General features: G+C 36.4%; 2 protein-coding genes across 2 annotated transcripts; one reads left to right on the top strand and one right to left on the bottom strand.

Annotated features, from left to right (window-relative positions):
• Positions 1-3,290: 3,290 nt before the first annotated feature.
• wu:fa25f02 (uncharacterized protein C11orf24) lies at positions 3,291-4,502 on the bottom strand. The gene has a single exon (XM_056250781.1). The coding sequence runs from the start codon at positions 4,240-4,242 to the stop codon at positions 3,709-3,711; it is 534 nt and encodes a 177-aa protein (XP_056106756.1). The 5' UTR covers positions 4,243-4,502; the 3' UTR covers positions 3,291-3,708.
• A 5,989-nt stretch (positions 4,503-10,491) lies between these two features.
• ap3s2 (adaptor related protein complex 3 subunit sigma 2) lies at positions 10,492-17,936 on the top strand. Its single transcript, XM_056250782.1, has 6 exons — positions 10,492-10,652; positions 11,145-11,236; positions 11,380-11,491; positions 11,876-11,947; positions 14,626-14,733; positions 17,656-17,936. Exons 1-6 carry the CDS (start codon positions 10,584-10,586, stop codon positions 17,779-17,781), a joined length of 579 nt encoding a protein of 192 aa, XP_056106757.1. The 5' UTR covers positions 10,492-10,583; the 3' UTR covers positions 17,782-17,936.
• The last annotated feature ends 1,943 nt before the right edge of the window (positions 17,937-19,879 follow it).

The raw sequence follows: 19,879 nt of genomic DNA on the forward strand, positions 1-19,879 counted from the left end.
ATGTTTTAAATCATAGGACAATCTATATATACACACTATAGCCAAGGTTGTCAACAGGGAAGGACAATGGGATCTCTTGTTCGGGGCCCTGATGAAGGGGGCCCACTATAGGTCCACTATGGTATAGCCTTCATTAAGCTTTGGGGCAAAGTCAGGGACATGACATGACTAATTCATTTCTGTTTTTATGTTGTTGTTTTAAAAAGCGGGAAATATTGTAATGTTGTGTCATTTCAGTGGAAGGGAAGTGATGTTAGACCTGCATTGCATACCCTGATCTCATAGATCTTCTGGTATCTCAGGGGATTTTTAGTTGAAGGAACATCAATGTTTGATGAATTATAAAAAATCTTTTAGAGAAATAAAAAGAGACCCAAATGAGTCCATATAGCGTATGGCTCTTCTGGTATATTAGCAATTGACTCATTTTAGTCTCTTTTTATTTCCCTGAATGATTTGTATTATTCTGTATAGAAGTATCTAGAATTTGGTAGAAGTTGATGAGACATATTTGAGTTCTTTGATTGCAGATTTTAAAACATGAGTTCTGAAACATTAGGAGACAAATGTGAGATTAGTGCCTGGAGTCGTTTTCTCCGTAGAACAATCTGAGAAACAATTGAGATGTTAAAGAGATCTCATTTTGCTGTGCTACAGGAAGAGATGCAAGTTTTAAAATGCATAAAACATGCTTTGTAAGTGAGTGACACATCAATTCTTCTCTGTACTTTAGAAAACAGCAGCTTAAACATGCCAAGCTTGCGGCACAGCCTTCTCCTTTTAGTTGCTAGCCTGTTATGTTTCTTTATGCTCATTTGAAAGCTCATTTTATAAAAAGGTAAAATACAATGATGCAAATTTATTTCGGCCTCTTTCATGATTCCTGAGGTGCTGTAAACATCAAGGATCAAACTGAACCCCTGGCAGACTGAAAGCCCTCTGTGGGTTCAATGGTAAAGTTCTGCAACCGACTCCAAATCCAAAGTGAAAGCATATGTGCGCGGTAGTGCGTGTGAGCGAAGCAGGCAGTAATTCCCGGGCCTAGAGAAATATGCTGTAATGAAACCTGCCTTTACAGTCACCTGTGCAATAGCTCTCGGCATTCTCTTTGATCCGCCGAGCACTGCGCGTAAATAAAAAATCACTTTCTCCACTGCCCGTTGTTACTTTTGAATATTAGACCTTGCATTAATGCATTCAAGACTTAATGCAAGACATATTTTGCACGTAACAGATGCCATCTGGAACAAGTCCTCTTAAAACAAAGGGTTTATAGAGGCATGATGTCAAAGTGCTTTACACTAACCCTGTTGCTTGCTACCTATACTTTTCATTGGAAACTCATAGTCAGGATTTCATAGTCGGCCTGAAGCCGCGCTGAAATAGGCTATGTGTCTGCCACTTAGTTACACAACCATGGAAAACAGCAATATTGTGCTGAAAGTTGTAGCAAATAAACGGCTAATAGCGGAGTATCAATACCAAACCATCAAAACAATGAGAGGCCCACTGTTTTGTTTGGAGAGCGAGGTTAACATTTTTATTGGAAATTCATCAGTATTGTTTCTCTTTTGGCATGATGTAAAAATTTAGGATTTAGAAAGCGAGAGATTGGGAAATTTTGAGGCCTGAGACGATTCCTTTGAGAATTACGAAAATGCAGCTCTCGACAAGAAATGTGGTAATCATAGGTTGTGAAAAAATGGTTTTTAAGGCCAGATCAGGTCAGCAACTAGTCACACAACCGCTAGGAGAAGATAACAACGGACTCCATGCTCCATCCCGTGCTTCTCTAATAAAATCCACATTTCAAGGAACTGCTGTTGTGCTTCCCCCCCAAAACAAAACCGTCCCCTGGTGAGCTTGTTGTAAAGGTGTCAGCCCACCTTCCTTTCAACTCGTTATTTTCTTCCTTGCCAATTAAACTTCCAGACCTTTAAAATTAGACAATGTGCATCGCACATATCCAAGGTGCAATTATTGGCTGACAGATGTGGCTTGTTTATGTGTGGCATCCTGTTTACTCCAAAGGCTGAATGATATATGTAGTCTACTCATAAAACACTTTGAAACCATGGGAAATTCGGGGCACACTGGCTCCAAAAGCGAGGAGACCCCTTGAACTTACTCTACTTCAAAATATCTTCTTTTGGGTTCAGCAGAATAAATAAATTGCTTCAGGTTTGGAACAACTTGAGGGTGAGTAAATGATGACCGGATTTTGGATTAAATATCCCTTTAAACAGTGCTTAGAGGATTGTTTTTATTGACAGCAAGTTAGCCAAAATAGTTCTGCGAATGGTCAAAAATACAATAAAAAAAGTGGATAATGATTTAAAATGTAATGGGGAAAACTTCGTGTGCGGCATTTGCGATTTCGTAATATAGCGTGACAAATAACAAAATGTGAGCTGTGATGTCTGATTCAAGACCAAATGACTCTTATGAATGAGTAAAGTAAAAAAAAAACAAAAAAAAAAAAGATTCACAAAACAGCCCCGAAATCAGCTTGAATCAGATGCACGAAGTCTGCGAATCATTTAAGCGTTGTTAGGGTTGTTACTGAGTTCATACCTGATTCTACACTGAACCGAGTCATTTGTCGGTTGTGTCCGATTCAAAATGACCCGGGAATCGTTATATATGTGATACTGTATACGTTGTTCACGACAACGTGTAACTAAAGAGACATATTACCAACATGCAATCTACTAATAATAGTGTTCTATTTTTTTTTTTTACCAATATGTTGTTTGTTTTTTAGCATAGGCCTACAAGGCTGTAGCCTACAGTTAGTCTAAATGTTTCATTTTAGTTTCCTTTTTTATTAAGAGCCCTGTCATGTGTTAATGTGCTGCTCAAATGGTGACCATTTAAATTTTATCTCTTTAATATATTAAGTGGAGGGAAATACATAGAAGCGCCATGATGATGGAAGTTCTTTTTTTTTGTGTGTGTGGAAACTAGTGCACAGATTTCAGCTATACATGGATCACAGAGATTTCACATAATAAAAAAGACAGAGTGCAAAGTAAGTTTTCTTTATTAAACATCTTTTTAACAGTGCAGCTATTAAGACTTACAAAATCAATTTGGCACATTTCAAACTATCATACTTCATACCATCCTCTGATCCCCAACTAACACGATCATCATCTGTTCTTTGTTCCAGACACTAAATAAACAATGGCTGAGTTATTCCCTTGGCTTTACAATAATGTGCTTCTGTGCCACAATTCCTGGTTTGGCATTTATTCCTTACTCTCACATACAAAAGAAAAGAAAAAAGAAAAGGGCATTCATAATTCTTTAAATGTTCCTGAACCGTTCCGACACACATAAAAAGGCAATTATTGCAGCCAACTCATCAGCTGCAGATGAAACACTGAACATGACAGATTAGACAAAACATATCCAAATATTGCACTATGAATCCCTTATAATGTTCGTTGAATGAAGGTTGAGGGCTAAGTTAATACTAAGGCTTCAGCCCCGTGTGCCAAGAATTATGTGGAAGCTAAATCTGCATAGAAACAAAAGATATACGTCACACCAACTCACTCGAGCACCAGCTAGATTCCCATAGCTAGAAGTCGTACAGGGCTTTCGAGCGTTTGAAATGTGAGCGAGTGCTACCAAGGGGCCTCAAACCAAAGTCAATCTGCTACCAAACGGAAATACACTGAAATGTAAACCACAAAATACCGGTCAGACCCCCGAATCGGAGTACATTCCATTGATGAGATAGTCGACCTGAGTGTAGTCCTTTCGCTTGTAGCTCTCGTACGCTTGTTTGAGAAACAGCGCCACCGTGACCACGAAAAAGAGGAGGCCAAACAGAAGAACGGCCAGCAGAGAGCTTGTGTTCAACAGGTGGCTGGTCAAAGAGTCTCCGGCCACCTTAACAATGGCTTGGTCCCTTTTGGGAATGTCCTTCGGCAGTTTGGATGCCACTACTGAGGGGCTCATTGAGGTTTTTGGCGTGGTTGGCATTGGCTTCTCATCTGAGGATGTTGGAATGGGAGAAGTTTGTACTGGTTTAGAGGAAGAATTGGATGAAGGTTTTGTAGGCACTAATGGTGAGATGTTGACAGACGATTTGGTCCCTGATGGTGAAGGTGAAGGGTGTTTTGGAATTATGGTTTGTGCAACTGTTGTGGTGGTTGTTGTGCTGGTAGTTGCTGAAGAGGGTTTAGGGCTGGTTGTGGTTGGTTTGGGTGTAGTTGTGGTGGTAGATGTCATGGCTGGTGTTGTTGGAATGGCTGCTATGATCGCTGGTTTTGGCACTGCATCAGCTGTGGTGGACTTCTCTGTTGAATTTGTCAGCAGGTTGGTAGTCACTTTAGTTGTCAAGTCGTTTTGTAAAGTGGTCGGTTTTGTAATAGTGGAAGTCGTGGAGATGGAGACGTTAGCTTCAGAGGCCGATGGTAGTGTGGTATTAGATGAAGAACCGTCTGGAGAAGATTGGGAAGAGTTGGTGCCAGAAGACCCTTGGAGAAGCGTCGAATTATTGTCCACATTGTCAGACTCTGCAAAAACAAAGTTTGAGTTGGTAAACGGTTGACATGGCTGATATTCTGAATGAGACGAGATCAAATGTGATGAGGTAATCGTAAGAAAACTTTATTCTGTTGAGTTGGAGCAGTGTAGTCTGATTCACAAACAAATTACTCTTGCCATTCTTTTTGAAACATATAGTGCAACCAGTGTAGTCTGATTCATAAAACACAATACTCTAAAGAGTAATTTGTGTGTGAATTGGACTACATTGGTTGTGGTGTTTTAGATTCTTTAAAAAGAACCAGCACATAAATTAATTATTTTAAAAAAAAAGAAAAAAAAAAAGTCAATTCTGTTAATGAATCAATTAGAAAGACTCACAATTTTCTGTTTAGAAAACAGTGTAACGAATCATTCCAAAATAAGAGGTAAAGTTACTGAAGAAAAATCAAATACTTGCAAAAGATGAAAGCAAAAACATATATAACACAAATGAATGCAGAAAAAACAAAGTAAAGGTATTAGCATTTGTAGTCGCACCTGTCTCCGCTAACAGCTCGCTGATCTTCGTGACATTTCCACAAGAAGAGTTCTGGGTATTATTTGGGCAGCTGATCAGATAACACAGAGATTGTTCTTCATTAAAAATAGCCATCGAACAGTTTTCACCTTCAGGACCTGAAAAATTAAGAACAAACAAATCAACAAGACTTCCTCTTCAAAGAAGCTGTCGCTTAAAATAAAGCTAGTTTGCAGTCAATTTCGATTGACTTCAAAACCATGTAAGATTCCTGAATTGTTACTGCTGAGTTAATGAATCTGTGCTACAGCGCAAAAAAATTAAAAATAAAATAATACCAGAATTGTGAATGCGAGTTTACAGACTGAATTGATTGATGAGCTAAAAAACAACACCAGTGCAGTAAAATTCACAAACAATTGACTATTAACAAAATCTGAACAAATTATTCAAAAAAAGCTAACGAGTAACCAGTTTGAATAGCAGTCTGATTCCTTCCAAAATAGGAGGTAAAGTAGCTGAATGAAACGCATAATATGCCAATATACGCACAAGAGATGAAAAACTGAAACATACAGTACATTACACCAATATGAACCTTCCCAGAATGGCATAATCAATTTCCAATATGATCAATTAAATAAATAAAAAGGACACTTTGTGCTACCAATAATCCAAATTTAAGAGGACAAATAACCTAAACTAAGTGTCAAGGCCAAATATATTTTATAGCCTGCTCTAAAAATGTTAAATAAAATGACCAGTGCAATCTGTGACTCATTAACCTCAGTTGTTTTCATTGGGACAGAGACATTCCCTGTATGCTCATTACTGGATGTCAAACTGCATATCCTGAGCTCTGCAGTCTTCGGGAACGAGCGACGTCTGGGAAGAAAAACAGGCCTTGCCGCACCTTTCTTTGATCCCCTCCCAACAGCCATGTGTGTGTTAGGTACTGCACACCTCAACCTCCACATCCGTCTCCACTCTTTCCCTTATTCCCACTTCCCCTGATTACTTAACCAGGTGGCTGCAGCACGGCAGGACCAACGGGGCTAGAAAGAATTTGCTTGCACTGGCACCGCAGAATGCTCCAAAATGCCCCCGTTTCCCTTTTCGGACCGAGCCAACAGACACTCATCCAGCATTTAAAGCTCCAGGTGAATCAATAATAAACCTCGGTGAGGTGAAAAATGCCGGTTGAATCATCTCTTGGTCAGCGTTGACGCACTAAATTGATAGGCCAGCTGCATCGTGTGCATTTTTTTCCCTTTTAAACACTTCTGCAGCTGTTTAAAGCAGAAAACGCATGAAAGCAAAGGCGAATGCAGTCCGGTGTGGAATCGTAGAGGACCGGTCAAGACTTTTGCAGTCGCTACATAGTATGTTTGGTCTTTGACGTGTCGAAAAAACACACCGTTCCCTGAGCTGGAATGGAATGCTTATGTATTTATAGCTCCCCATCATTCCAAACATTTCAGACTTCCAGATGGCGGTGGTGATTCTGACCTTGCTTTCGATCTCCAAACGGTTAACGTGACGGAAACTCAATACCGACTGTGTACGTGAGTGTTATCGGGCGGGGCAGGGCCAGCCGCTCTACCCACAAACACAAAACCAGCGTGCCCCTGGGTCATTTTGGCTGTCTGCGTGTTTACAGAGGTGGAGGGATAGTCAAGTTCAACGTGTGTGGCCAAAGCAAGAGGAGAGGAAAAGTGATTTAAAAAAAAAAACAGCATAGAAGGGTATGGCCCGCTGAAGCAGCGCCTGGCGCATAAGCAGAACAGCCAGCCCAGGCCTCTCTTTCATCTTAAATGCAAAACATATGGCCCTCTTTGAAAGTGCACGCTCTTCAAGGGAAAGACGTGATGTATAAAAAGACAAAACAGAACATGTGGCTTTGCTTTAAGAAAAATATGATATTCTGCAGGTACCCCGTTTAAGCATTTTATTCTCAAGCCCTGAAAAGAAACAAAGAAAACCGGCTGATTTAACTCTTGGAAATAGTGGAAAAGAATCAAACAAATCTGTCATTTACATTTTCCGCCTGTCTTATATATTTGCACGGGTCAACAATAAGGATGGCCACAGGAATGTCACTTGCCTTATTGAGACAGAACTTAGCTGATCATGCGCATGCATCATTTTGAAAACTTAAAGGGATTGTTCACTCAAAAATGTAAATTCTCTCATGTTGTTCCAAAACATGTATGACTGACTTACGTCTGCAGAACACAAAAGAAGATATTTTAAAAGTGATCCATACAATGAGAGTCAATGAGGTCCAATGTTGTTTGATTCCCAGAGTTCTTTAAAATATTTTCTTTTGCGTTCCACAGAAGAAAGCCATACAGGTTTGGTGACTGAATGTTTATTTTTGGGTGAAAATTGTTTTCTCTGACATTGAAATTCTAGCTGACTGTTCTAGGAAATTCTGCTGATGTAGATATGACACCATGGTAAAGTTCTCAAAACAACTTGCATCATTGAGGTTCTGTGTGAAAAAATGTATCCATGTAATATTATTATGTATTTTAGGTTATATAAATGGGTAATAGACATTTAAAAAAAGGAAGATGATTTTTTAGTCACGAACAATGTGTTTAAACAAGTTTCAGTTGTTAAAGAACATTTAAAGGTTTCTATGTCAGACTGTAAAACCAAATAGTTATATGTATATATATGCAGTTGTACCACCTGACATGGAAAGTGTACCAACCTACCCGTACTTGAAATTAGAATCAGAGCATTAGCATTAGATCTACAGACCTTTTCACTCACGCACAAGGATTGGTTGGGGTCATCTGGATGATGCATTATCATGTTTACTGGTTATTACTTTGTCATAATAAAATATTCATAATAAAAGAGTCATGTTTGCAGTTGTGCCACCCTGACATTTGAGAGGGGGGTGTACTAAATGTACTTTAAATGTACTAAATATATTAAAACTAAATAGGTTTTATAGAATAAAGTAAAATATGTCAATAATTTATACATTTATATTTAAATAATGAAATATTAAATATTAAAAATAATCTAAATATTAATTATTTTAAAAGGAAATAATGCACTTGGACACAAAAATGTCATTGACCCAAATATGTTTTTACATGTTTCTATTTGTTAATAAAGCTTGACATTAAAATATATCAAATATATCTAATATAAATATACCAGTATAAATTATTAATATAATAATAAAATATAAATAGTAAAAAAAAAAAGATGTCTCGTATTTCTGGCAAATGAAAAAACGTGATAATAATGGTGGTTTCTAAAGTTGCAATTATTTTTTATCCCAACATGCTATCAGTTAATACTTGAATGAAAACAGAAGAATATCTATTCAGAAATAATAAATGTATAAAAATCAAAAGGATATCTCAGATGCCCTAGAAATAGACTTACAGTCTAGTTTAATGTCACAATCCCCTGGACTCTCCACAGTCTTATTAACCACTATCTTGAAGCCATTCTTCAAATGCGTGGGCGCACATGGAAGCACAAGGAGCCCAAGGACGGGCAGCAGGACCAGGACGGGGTGGACAGTCATGATCATAATGAGAGAGAAGGTCACATCCCCAACATCTGTGGGATATACAAAAGCAATGATTTATAAAACTGTAACTCAACCCTATTTTTCTTAAATACATTAGATAGATAGATAGATAGATAGATAGATAGATAGATAGATAGATAGATAGATAGATAGTCAATTGCATCAGAGAAATGATTGAGAATAAACATAAATGTGATTCAATTGCGCCATCTAGTACACATTCCAAAACACTACTAGAACAAATTTTGAAATTCTACTGGTCTACCTGCAAAACGGCTGTTTCACAATCCTATTCACCTAGACTAGACCATAGGTGCAATAAAAACACATAAGCATAATATACAGTTAACTTTTTATATTCATTTTCAGATTATAAACTCCAATTTTAAAGTAGCGTAAGGTCTAATCCCTTGTCGGTGCTAGAAAATGTGATTTGCTGCACTGATACAGGCTGTTTTAGGTATAAGGAAGTTTCAAAAGTGAATAAATAGGTCTTGGGCGCAGCACATAAATCTCTGCCACACCCCTCAGAACGCCTGGTTACTGCCACCACTGCAAACAGCACTGAAGGGCTCACTAAACCCGTTCCAGGATGTGCAGATCATATGACTTCCATCCAGGCTTGAACAAAGGAATGAAACTCACTCAGATGAAGCAGATTATTCACGGATGGTCCGTCCTGAGCTGGAATAAAACACAGACAAGAAATAAAGCAGTCTGTAGCTATTGAAAAAACACAGGGTTAAATCACTACTCCCAAAGAACTATCAGCAAAGAATCCTCAAGCTTTGTTGCATCCATTTTTCTTAAACTATAAAGGGGTAGGACCCACATTACTAGAGGGTTTATAATTTAAAAATACACCATAATGGAGGTTAACATACAATTGCATGCTGGTACAAATCACAAATTCGTATCTGTGTGCATTATTATGGTTTCTAACACCTTAAGAGTCAGTACTAGGGTAATGTAGGTCAGTTAAGAAGAGTGACCAGACACAAACAACACCATTGTTTGTTGTTTACAATGTAACATGTGTTTTCTAACTCTTTACATTTAGCCTAGATGTTTTTCTTAAAAGCAGACCCACCTTCCTACAATAAATATATAAATATTACACTAATTACAATGTGGCTTAATTACACATGCACTTGAATGACCACAAGAAAATTAGAACACAAAATCGGTGTTAGCTATTAAAGCATTCTTGACAAATATAAAGAAAGCTCACGAGGATGCACTTACCAAAAAAATACAAAGCTTCTTTTCACAATACAAATATCAGTTTGTAGAGATGTAAACAGCAGCGTTTCCAAAACACTCTTTTTACCGTAGTAAGCAAGCTCATGAATACCGTCTCATTCCGCATGCAGTGTGTTTAATGTCACTCTCCTGTCAAATGCTTCATATTTTAATTTGGGCTGTTTAGGTAAGTAGCAGATAGCTGACAGACACGACACACGGGTGATGCGACAAGAAGAAATGCAGGACTTCCGGGTCACGTTGCGGTCCGTGAGCGTGTCAAAATAAAGGTACTCAGATCATAATTCAATTTGAGTTTATTGTACGTAGGTGGACATTTATTAACGGAAGATTAAATTACATAAAATCGTTTTAAATGACCATGAACCATGATAGTTATAGTTTTTAAAGTATAATGGGATCATATGTACGATTGGTTTTTATATGAATATTAGCAAATAACGCTAACTAAATATAAGTATTATAATATACAAAGTAAAGATGAAAGAATGCCACTTAGCTCATCTACCAATGTCATCATATCTACCAGATATATATGATGATATTGGCATTGGTAGATAAGATTAGCGGTAAAGTGAAGAAACAATCTACTTTTCCAGTCTGGAGTTTTAATTCCAAGGACTTTTATAATGGAAAAAACTAAGTCACATGACACGGAAGTACTCAGAGTCATTTTATTAACAAGCAGAAGCTTCGCTAAAAACGAGTAACCACATAAAAATAAACAAAAAAACAAGGATGATCAAGGCTATTCTTATTTTTAACAACCATGGGAAACCCAGGCTCATCAGATTCTACCAATATTTTGTAAGATAAGCGCATAAAGACACTGAAACTGCATTTGCCAAGCCAACTAATGCCATTTGTTATCATTCATTGAGACCTGAGACACTATCAGCAGATTAATTTAATTAATTGATATTTATTAAATGTTTCGTAGTTAACCATGCAGTATTAGCTTCAGATAAATGATGTGTGTCAAATATGTTTCGTGGTAAGGAATATTTGTTTTCGTATCTGATTGTTTTTCCAGCTTCAAGGTCTTACTGGACAGTCAGTTCCTAATTTGTAATGCTTTATTATATGTAGCCTCTATAATCTCCACTTTATGAATGTAAGAATCTATTACTATATCATATGTTCATAATCGTAATTTATATAATACTAAACCATTTTTTTGTGGTCTATACTACTAGTGTTTGCTTTTTTCCTATGTATATTTTTTTAGTAATGATGAGTTTATGTGAAAAGCCAGGATAAAACTAATTTGTAATCAGTTTGATCATGTTTCTTTCACAGGCAGAAGACATGCAGCAACAGATCATCCGGGAGACCTTTCATCTGGTGTCCAAAAGAGATGATAATGTCTGCAATTTCCTGGAGGGTGGAAGGTGACAGAAGGGGGTTTTACATAATAACTTACACATAAGGGCTTGCTGATATGATTTTTATCTATATTTCAGTATCCATGACTGTATAAAGATGGATGCTCTCAAAGGTTATTTACTGTAGTTTCGCTCATCCTTTTGCTTAGTTTGATCGGCGGCTCTGACTACAAGCTGATCTACAGACACTATGCCACTCTGTACTTTGTGTTTTGTGTGGACTCATCAGAGAGTGAGCTGGGGATTCTAGATCTCATACAGGTGAACATACTGCCATTCTCATGTTGTAGTACTGGTTTACAGCCACAAGGGGGTACTATCTTTTTCATATTGCCCACATATGTTTTTTGAAGGCATATATAAAGACAAGGCAAAGTTTACAACCCTTGTTTTAATGCAATTGTTCATTGAAATATCAGGATGCATTAATGCTCACTGAACAATACTAATATTACCTTTAAGTACAATTTAAATACCAGTTATTCAGTATATAATGCTGCCATCCGATACCATGGTACTGCCACAGTACTTTGTTGCATGAGTGGTTGATTCGCTCCTTTTTGTATTGTGTTACACAAAGTCTTTTAGAAATCTCTATGAAAGAACATGTTGTTATTCACTATTGTACATAATCTTATAATGCAGGTCTTTGTGGAAACCCTGGACAAGTGCTTTGAGAATGTGTGTGAACTGGACTTAATCTTTCACATGGATAAGGTCAGTTTTCAGGTGTATGATGTTCACTTCATAATGACTCATGCAACTTTTTACCTCCTTGGTTAGGCTATCTAAAAAGTGTTCTTTGGTTAAATATTTATTTGGGCATGAATAAATGGGGGTGATCATAATTTGATCCGTCGTGTAAGGGAAATGTTATATGTTGGTCAGGATTTACTTTCTGATAATGTCCTGTTGGTTTATGGCAGCACTGTAAAATACGTTCATGATAGAAGTGTGCACTACGCTGGCTTCATCAGTTATCTAATCAGTAATATTGTTTTATGAGTGAAAGGAATTACTGGGAAATGATAATGTATGGCTTTACGGTAACTTGATGGATTTGTTATATGCAACATGTTTAATAATGCGCATCAGTAGTCCTGTGCTTGTGTGTATTTTTAGGGTTGTGATTTTAAATAAGTAAAGTTTACAGTCCAAATTGAATGATTAGATTATAAAAGCCATACTACACAATAATAGGTGTGATCGTCTTTCAAATCGCTCTCATGGTACTTTGATGTCATACACTCACCTAAAGGATTATTAGGAACACTAATAGTGTGTTTGACCCGCTTTCGCCTTCAGAACTGCCTTAATTCTATGTGGCATTGATTCAACAAGGTGCTGAAAGCATTCTTTAGAAATGTTGGCCCATATTGATAGGATAGCATCTTGCAGTTGATGGAGATTTGTGGGATGCACATCCAGGGCACGAAGCTGCCGTTCCACCACATCCCAAAGATGCTCTATTGGGTTGAGATCTGGTGACTGTGGGGGCCATTTTAGTACAGTGAACTCATTGTCATGTTCAAGAAACCAATTTGAAATGATTCGAGCTTTGTGACATGGTGCATTATTCTGCTGGAAGTAGCCATCAGAGGATGGGTACATGGTGGCCATAAAGGGATGGACATGGTCAGAAACAATGCTCAGGTAGGCCATGGCATTTAAATGATGCCCAATTGGCACTAAGGGGCCTAAAGAGTGCCAAGAAAACATCCCCCACACCATTACACCACCACCACCAGCCTGCACAGTGGTAACAAGGCATGATGGATCCATGTTCTCATTCTGTTTACGCCAAATTCTGACTCTACCATCTGAATGTCTCAACAGAAATCGAGACTCATCAGACCAGGCAACATTTTTCCAGTCTTCAACTGTCCAATTTTGGTGAGCTCTTGCAAATTGTAGCCTCTTTTTCCTATTTGTAGTGGAGATGAGTGGTACCCGGTGGGGTCTTCTGCTGTTGTAGCCCATCGCCTCAAGGTTGTGTGTGTTGTGGCTTCACAAATGCTTTGCTGCATACCTCAGTTGTAACGAGTGGTTATTTCAGTCAAAGTTGCTCTTCTATCAGCTTGAATCAGTCGGCCCATTCTCCTCTGACCTCTAGCATCAACAAGGCATTTTCGCCCACAGGACTGCCACATACTGGATGTTTTTCCCTTTTCACACCATTCTTTGTAAACCCTAGAAATGGTTGTGCGTGAAAATCCCAGTAACTGAGCAGATTGTGAAATACTCAGACCGGCCCGTCTGGCACCAACAACCATGCCACGCTCAAAATAGCTTAAATCACCTTTCTTTCCCATTCTGACATTCAGTTTGGAGTTCAGGAGATTGTCTTGACCAGGACCACACCCCTAAATGCATTGAAGCAACTGCCATGTGATTGGTTGATTAGATAATTGCATCAATGAGAAATTGAACAGGTGTTCCTAATAATCCTTTAGATGAGTGTATATCGATCAGTCGAACTCACTCACAGTGTGACCAAATAAAATGATTCTTATGAACCAGTTCTTTTAGTGAATGAAATCGGACCAGTGTATTTCGATTCTCCAACAAGTGACTTTTACGAACTGGTTCTTTTAAATTATCAAAAACATAAGCAGTGTCCCATTTCAGAGGCTGCATCCTTCGAAGGCTGCGAAGGTCTCGGACTGAGCGTTGTTGAATAGGGTGGTCTAGCCTAGCTGTTTATTCATACGTCATTATTGTATTAAAGGGTTAGTTCACCCAAAAATGAAAATTATGTCATTAATGACTCACCCTCATGTCGTTCCAAGCCATCTTCGGAACACAGTTTAAGATATTTTAGATTTAGTCCGAGAGCTTTCTGTCCCTCCATTGAAAATATATACACGGTATACTGCCCTTGTCCAGAAAGGAAATAAAGACTTCATCAAAGTAGTCCATGTGACATCAGTGGGTTAGTTAGAATTTTTTGAAGCATCGAAAATACATTTTGGTCCAAAAATAACAAAAACTACGACTTTATTCAGCATTGTATTGTCTTCGGGTTCTGTTGTCAAGCCGCATTCAGTGACGCTGCTGACGTGTTATCTGGTGTGTCCGTGTATTCGGGTTCAAATAAATATGGCTGGGCAAAAAAATGCAAGTCTTCCTCTGTGTCGAAATCCTTAGACATGTTTGCGAAGATTGTTTTGTTTACAGCGTGCGTCTCCCTCAGACTGTAAACGAAGCTCGGGCGCACTGATAACACGTCAGCAGCGTCACTGAACGCGGATTGATAACAGACCCGGAAGACAATACAATGCTGAATAAAGTCGAAGTTTCATTTTTGGGTGAACTAACCCTTTAACTAATGAAAAAAAGGCAAAACCAGATTCTCATAGTCTTGTAGGTTTAAGTTTTTTTTTTTTTTTTTTCAGGTCCATTACATTCTCCAGGAAGTTGTCATGGGCGGGATGGTTCTGGAAACTAACATGAATGAAATAGTCGCCCAAGTGGAGCTGCAGAATAGAATGGAGAAATCGGAGGTGAGTTCACATTTACATTACCTGAAGTCACTCCAGTTCAGCTGACATAAGTTCATGCTACATCTTTGCCTCAACTGGAACAGGAAAGAGTATTTTAAACAGTTTAATGTGACGCATACGCATACTATATGCTAATTTTTAACAAAAATGTAAAAGAAAAAAAAATTCAGGTTAAATCGTATTCGAGTCACCTTTATTTATATAGCGCTTTATACAATGCAGATTGTTTCAAAGCAGCTTTACAGTGATAACAGACAAATAATGTTGTTCAGCTGAAGTCTGTTCAGTGTTGATTCAGTTCCGTTGTAAAGATCATCAATTATTAAACTACTTGTTAATTTCATCTATAAAGGAGTTCTGCAAAACATGATGTCATTGTCCAGCTCAGTTCAGTTCTAATACAACAGGGCTAGTACAGTCAGATAAATCATATTGTTGAATAGTATGTGTTGTACACATTCATTTAGTTTTTTACTGCATGTTTTACACAGAGCCTTTGGAATGTTTGTGAAACGCTATAAATATGAATGATATCTCAAAAGACATTTCGTCTTGTTTAGTATCACTTTGTTTTTCCCGAAACGATTTTGGCCGTAACAGTACATCATGTGAACGAACTAAAATGATATCATGTAATAGTGAAAGATGTCTCAGCAGATACCAGTGATTCATGGTCACCTGATATCCTATCTGGGATCGAGGCGATCACTAATGTTTGACAACACTTGATGCACTCTCTTATGTATACATAGAAGAGGTTAAAATGAGGAAATGTTACACAAGACAATAAAGCGCACATGGCAGAGAACAAAGGAACATCCATACATGATGTTTAGGTAAAGACACTAGAAACGTGATGTGGCACTTCATGACTTCCCCTATGTACTTTGACCTGAAAATGGTCTGTCAAGCTGGGTCAGGTTCTCTTGTTTAACTTCTGGTTAGTGTTTGAAATTTCTGAAAAAGAAAAAAAATTACTATTTCTAAATAAAATGTTACATATATTATAATAAAAGTATTTGTTTATTTTCTTTGTATTATATATTGTATTGTGCTGGGTTTTGCTCTATAGGGATAGTTCACCTTAAAAATGAAAATTCTGTCATTAATTGCTCCCTCCATTAATTAATTGCATGACGGGTTTGGAAAGACATTTTCCAAACCCGTAAGACTTTCGTTCATCTTCGGAACACAAATTAAGATCTTTTTGTCCATCCATTGACAGCAATGTAACTGACACTGATGCTTCAAAAACTTCATAGAGAGATTGTAAAACTAATCCATATAAATTGAGTGGTTAAGTTAAAATGTTATTTTAATGCTTTTAATCACGTTTAAATATTGACCAGCGGACATAAACAGAAGCTCAACTGAGCCATCTTGACGCGTGAGAACAATCCTCTTGCAGAAGCTCAAACGTGCGGCGTAACACAAGGATGAACCGCATTGGTTCTCGCACGACAAGCGAACATGCTTGAGCTTGAGCCACAACTGATGTGTGAGATGATCAATGTTTATATGTGAATAAAAGCCTACATTAAATCTGTTCATCATGTAAAGCGATCGTGTCTCTTCGGAAAAATTCGGACTAAAATGCATACACTCAATTCGTATGGATTAGTTTTACGATCTCTTTATGAACTTTTTGAAGAGTAAAAGTGGTAGTTGCATAACTGTCAACGGAGGGACGGATAACTCTCAGATTTCATCAAAAAGATATTTTTTTATTTTTTTATTTCGAGCAATATATAATTGCACATGACAAAGGCAATAAGAAGCATTTTGATTAACCTATAAAAGCCTTTAAATTCATCATACTTTCATCAAACTTTAACAAATAATTTCATCTATTGCTCGAAAAGGAGTGGGTAGAAGTCAAACTTATTTGAACCCACCCCGGTTACCATTAACAGGAAAAACAAAAACAAAACAAAAGTAGCTGCTTCCTTAAACATTGTCATAACACTCAATTACAATTTCTTTTATAAATACATATAAGAAACATGAGAAAGGAAGAAGGGGAACCCCTTCTCCCCCACCAAAAAAGCAAAACAATACCAAAAAAACAAAAACAAAACACAACATATCCTAAATACACACCATATATGAACTTAGGTAACAATTATACTAATACCAACAATGGTAATCAAATACCTACATCTTCATTTGTGTTCTGAAGATGAACGAAAGTCTTACGGATTTTGGAACGACATGAACTAACCCTTTAAAATTTCCAATGGACTGATTGTATTGGGTCACACGATTTTGTTTATGGGCCAAGTTTGGGCTTCAATTTAATGCTGATTATTTGCAGTGTGATAGTTAAAGAAAGAATTCGATTTTTGAGGTTATAAATAAATTAGGGCTGTCAAATGATTAATCGTGATTAATCACATCCAAAATAAAAGTTTTTTTTACATAATATATGTGGGTGCACTGTGTATAATTATTTTATATATATAAATACACACACATGCTTGTATATATTTAAGAAATATTTTCATGTATATACTGATTATAGATTTATATATAATTTATATTATATATAAATATAAATATTTTATATATAAATAATATTTTTTTCTTAAATATACATGCATGTGTGTATTTATATATATATATACAAAATAATTATACAAAGTGCACCCACATATATTATGTAAAAAAAACTTTTATTTTGGATGTGATTAATCGTGATTAATCATTTGACAGCCCTAAAATAAATGTTTCGATTATTAGTTAACATTCAGAATCTGACATAAGATTGATAATAAATTTACTTAATTTATAAACTAAAGAGTAGCCTATAGATCTTTCTTGATAATACATGTTTTTAAAAATAAAAGTATAAATATTATACACAGATCTGTTAATCTGCACTAAATAAAAGTGATAAAGTAATTTTTTGTTTTTTTTTGGCAGGGTGGTCTGTCTGCAGCACCGGCACGAGCTGTTTCTGCTGTGAAAAATATGAACCTTCCTGAAATACCCCGTAACATCAATATCGGGGACATCAATATAAAAGTGCCCAGTCTCTCCCCGTTTTGAGTTTGCATGTCTGATCTTTGTGTTTTATCGTTGTCATTGTGTGTTGACATTCATAGCCATAGATGCTGTCTCCCTAATGCCATTTATGGACTCCATGACTGACTGTCACATGAGGACTCTTACAAGTCCAAAGCACACTACAGGGTCCAATCATTTACACTGTACCTTTCATTTCAGACATTGGTTTGTAGACAAACCGGTGTTCGAATATTGATTATAGTGTTGTTTTGTATTTTTCTGTAATGTAGCAACATTCCACAATACTAACGTGTGATTTTTGCCAACAGACTAACTACTAAAACTATGAATGTTACACATGAATAATTTATATTGAATGTTATAGTATACTATATCATTAAAATTATGTTTTTGTCCAGATTCAGGTCTCGTTTTTCTCAAAAATGGGCTCTTTTTTACTATTATTGAGAGGTTCTATTTGATTTACGGAATGTACATTACAGAACGTATCAGCAGTGTCACCAGTTCTAAACGTAGAATAAAATTTGGTCATTGTCTCTAAAAATATAACAATCATGGGGCAAGGTGTGTTTCATGTATGACAGAAGGTCAGCATTATTTTGACAAATCATGGTTGTGTTGATGGTTTCACCATGAGTTTGCAGTGTTATAAAATCAACTTTATTGCATTGGAAACTGAGGTCCTTAAAGGTGTGGTCAAACTTAAAATGAGTTCAAAGATAGCATTTGCATCATACAGCCAAAAAACAAATGATAGCATATCTAGAAATCTCTGGTTTCATGTACAGTTATCTTTGAAGGCAGTTGTCTATCAAAGGTCAAGAGCCATCAGATGATATCTGAAGTCATCAACTCAGTCTGACTAATGCACAAGTTTTCTTTGGAAATGCAGAATGTTTAAAAGCAAGTCTAGATTTCATGTTTATCAATAAAAAATAAAATATAAAAAAGATTATCAGAGAATGGGGAATTCACTGCTGAGGTACTGCGAGCCTTCTGATTAAATGATACAAATATTTCACGCAATAAATGAAATATTTATTGCATTTAAGAAATTACAAAATTAAGACTTTTTAAAATTTAAAAACTATGTAATTTATGACATGGCAAATAAAATTAGATAACAAAGCTTTGAGATCATTGCTAAGGTGAGTTTTATGGAGTCTCCTGACTTTGTTGAATACCTCATTTATAGCTGATGCAAGTTAATATGATGGGGAGATATCATAAAGACTGATAATCATTACACCCATGCATTTACAAATAAAAGTCCAACTAGTGTTATTGGCTATATTTTCTGAGATACTAATCTTAATAATAACACCATCCCTGGAACAATGTTCCACCATAAAAAAACATGTATTCCAAAGGCCAAATTCATATTTTATTTGACAGTTTTGGGGAAGTGCAGTTTAAAGTCCAGGCTGACGACCACTGAAGGAGGTATTTTTATAAGTTCATTTGTTACTAATCCCGTCCTTTGCTCCTGTAAACATAAGTTAATTTAACTAAACTAAAGTTAAACTGTATTTTTTCCACTTAAACAGTATAGTTGTATTGCAGTGACATGTAGTTATTCTTTAACAGTTACACCAGCAATTAAGTGTCTGTACCAGCAGTTACACAAGCCCGTGTACAGATGATTCTGAGGACACTGTCTTTTTTGTGTGAAGTGCAGGTTCATGTCAGCAAATTAAATTCAGCTTTAATGGATTTACAACAGTGCACTTAGATGCTTGGTTCACTATGACCAGCCTTAACAGTATAATGTGTGATTCTGTGTGGGACATCTGATTTAATATCAAAAGAAACAACAGATTTCACAAGTGGTCTGCACATATATTTTCTTTAAATCTATAATATATGTTTAATATACAATTTATTTATGTTTTTGATGCTTTTATATCATATATCAAGAAAATATATTTATATAAATGTATTTTGAATGTATTTTAGTGATTTGTTTTTCCATATTTTTTCTACCAATTTTTCCATATTATTAAAAAAGCATTTTTTTTTATATAGTTGCATTGTAGAAATATATAAAATATTTTATTCCTTTATTCCAGTGTTTTAAATGTTTTGCTTGTCTCTTTTGTAATATATTTGGGGTAATTTT

Source organism: Rhinichthys klamathensis, unplaced genomic scaffold, assembly GCF_029890125.1.
Source record: "Rhinichthys klamathensis goyatoka isolate OS25496 unplaced genomic scaffold, OSU_Roscu_1.1 h1tg000076l_1, whole genome shotgun sequence".
NCBI lineage: Eukaryota > Metazoa > Chordata > Actinopteri > Cypriniformes > Leuciscidae > Rhinichthys > Rhinichthys klamathensis.

Bases quoted from the DNA above. Each gene is read 5' to 3' on its own strand.
- wu:fa25f02 (XM_056250781.1), bottom strand. From the start codon at position 4,242: ATGACATCTACCACCACAACTACACCCAAACCAACCACAACCAGCCCT.
- ap3s2 (XM_056250782.1), top strand. From the start codon at position 10,584: ATGATCAAGGCTATTCTTATTTTTAACAACCATGGGAAACCCAGGCTC. The intron at 11,237-11,379 runs GTGACAGAAGGG...CCTTTTGCTTAG, and splicing joins AATTTCCTGGAGGGTGGAAG to TTTGATCGGCGGCTCTGACT. The intron at 11,948-14,625 runs GTCAGTTTTCAG...TTTTTTTTTCAG, and splicing joins TAATCTTTCACATGGATAAG to GTCCATTACATTCTCCAGGA.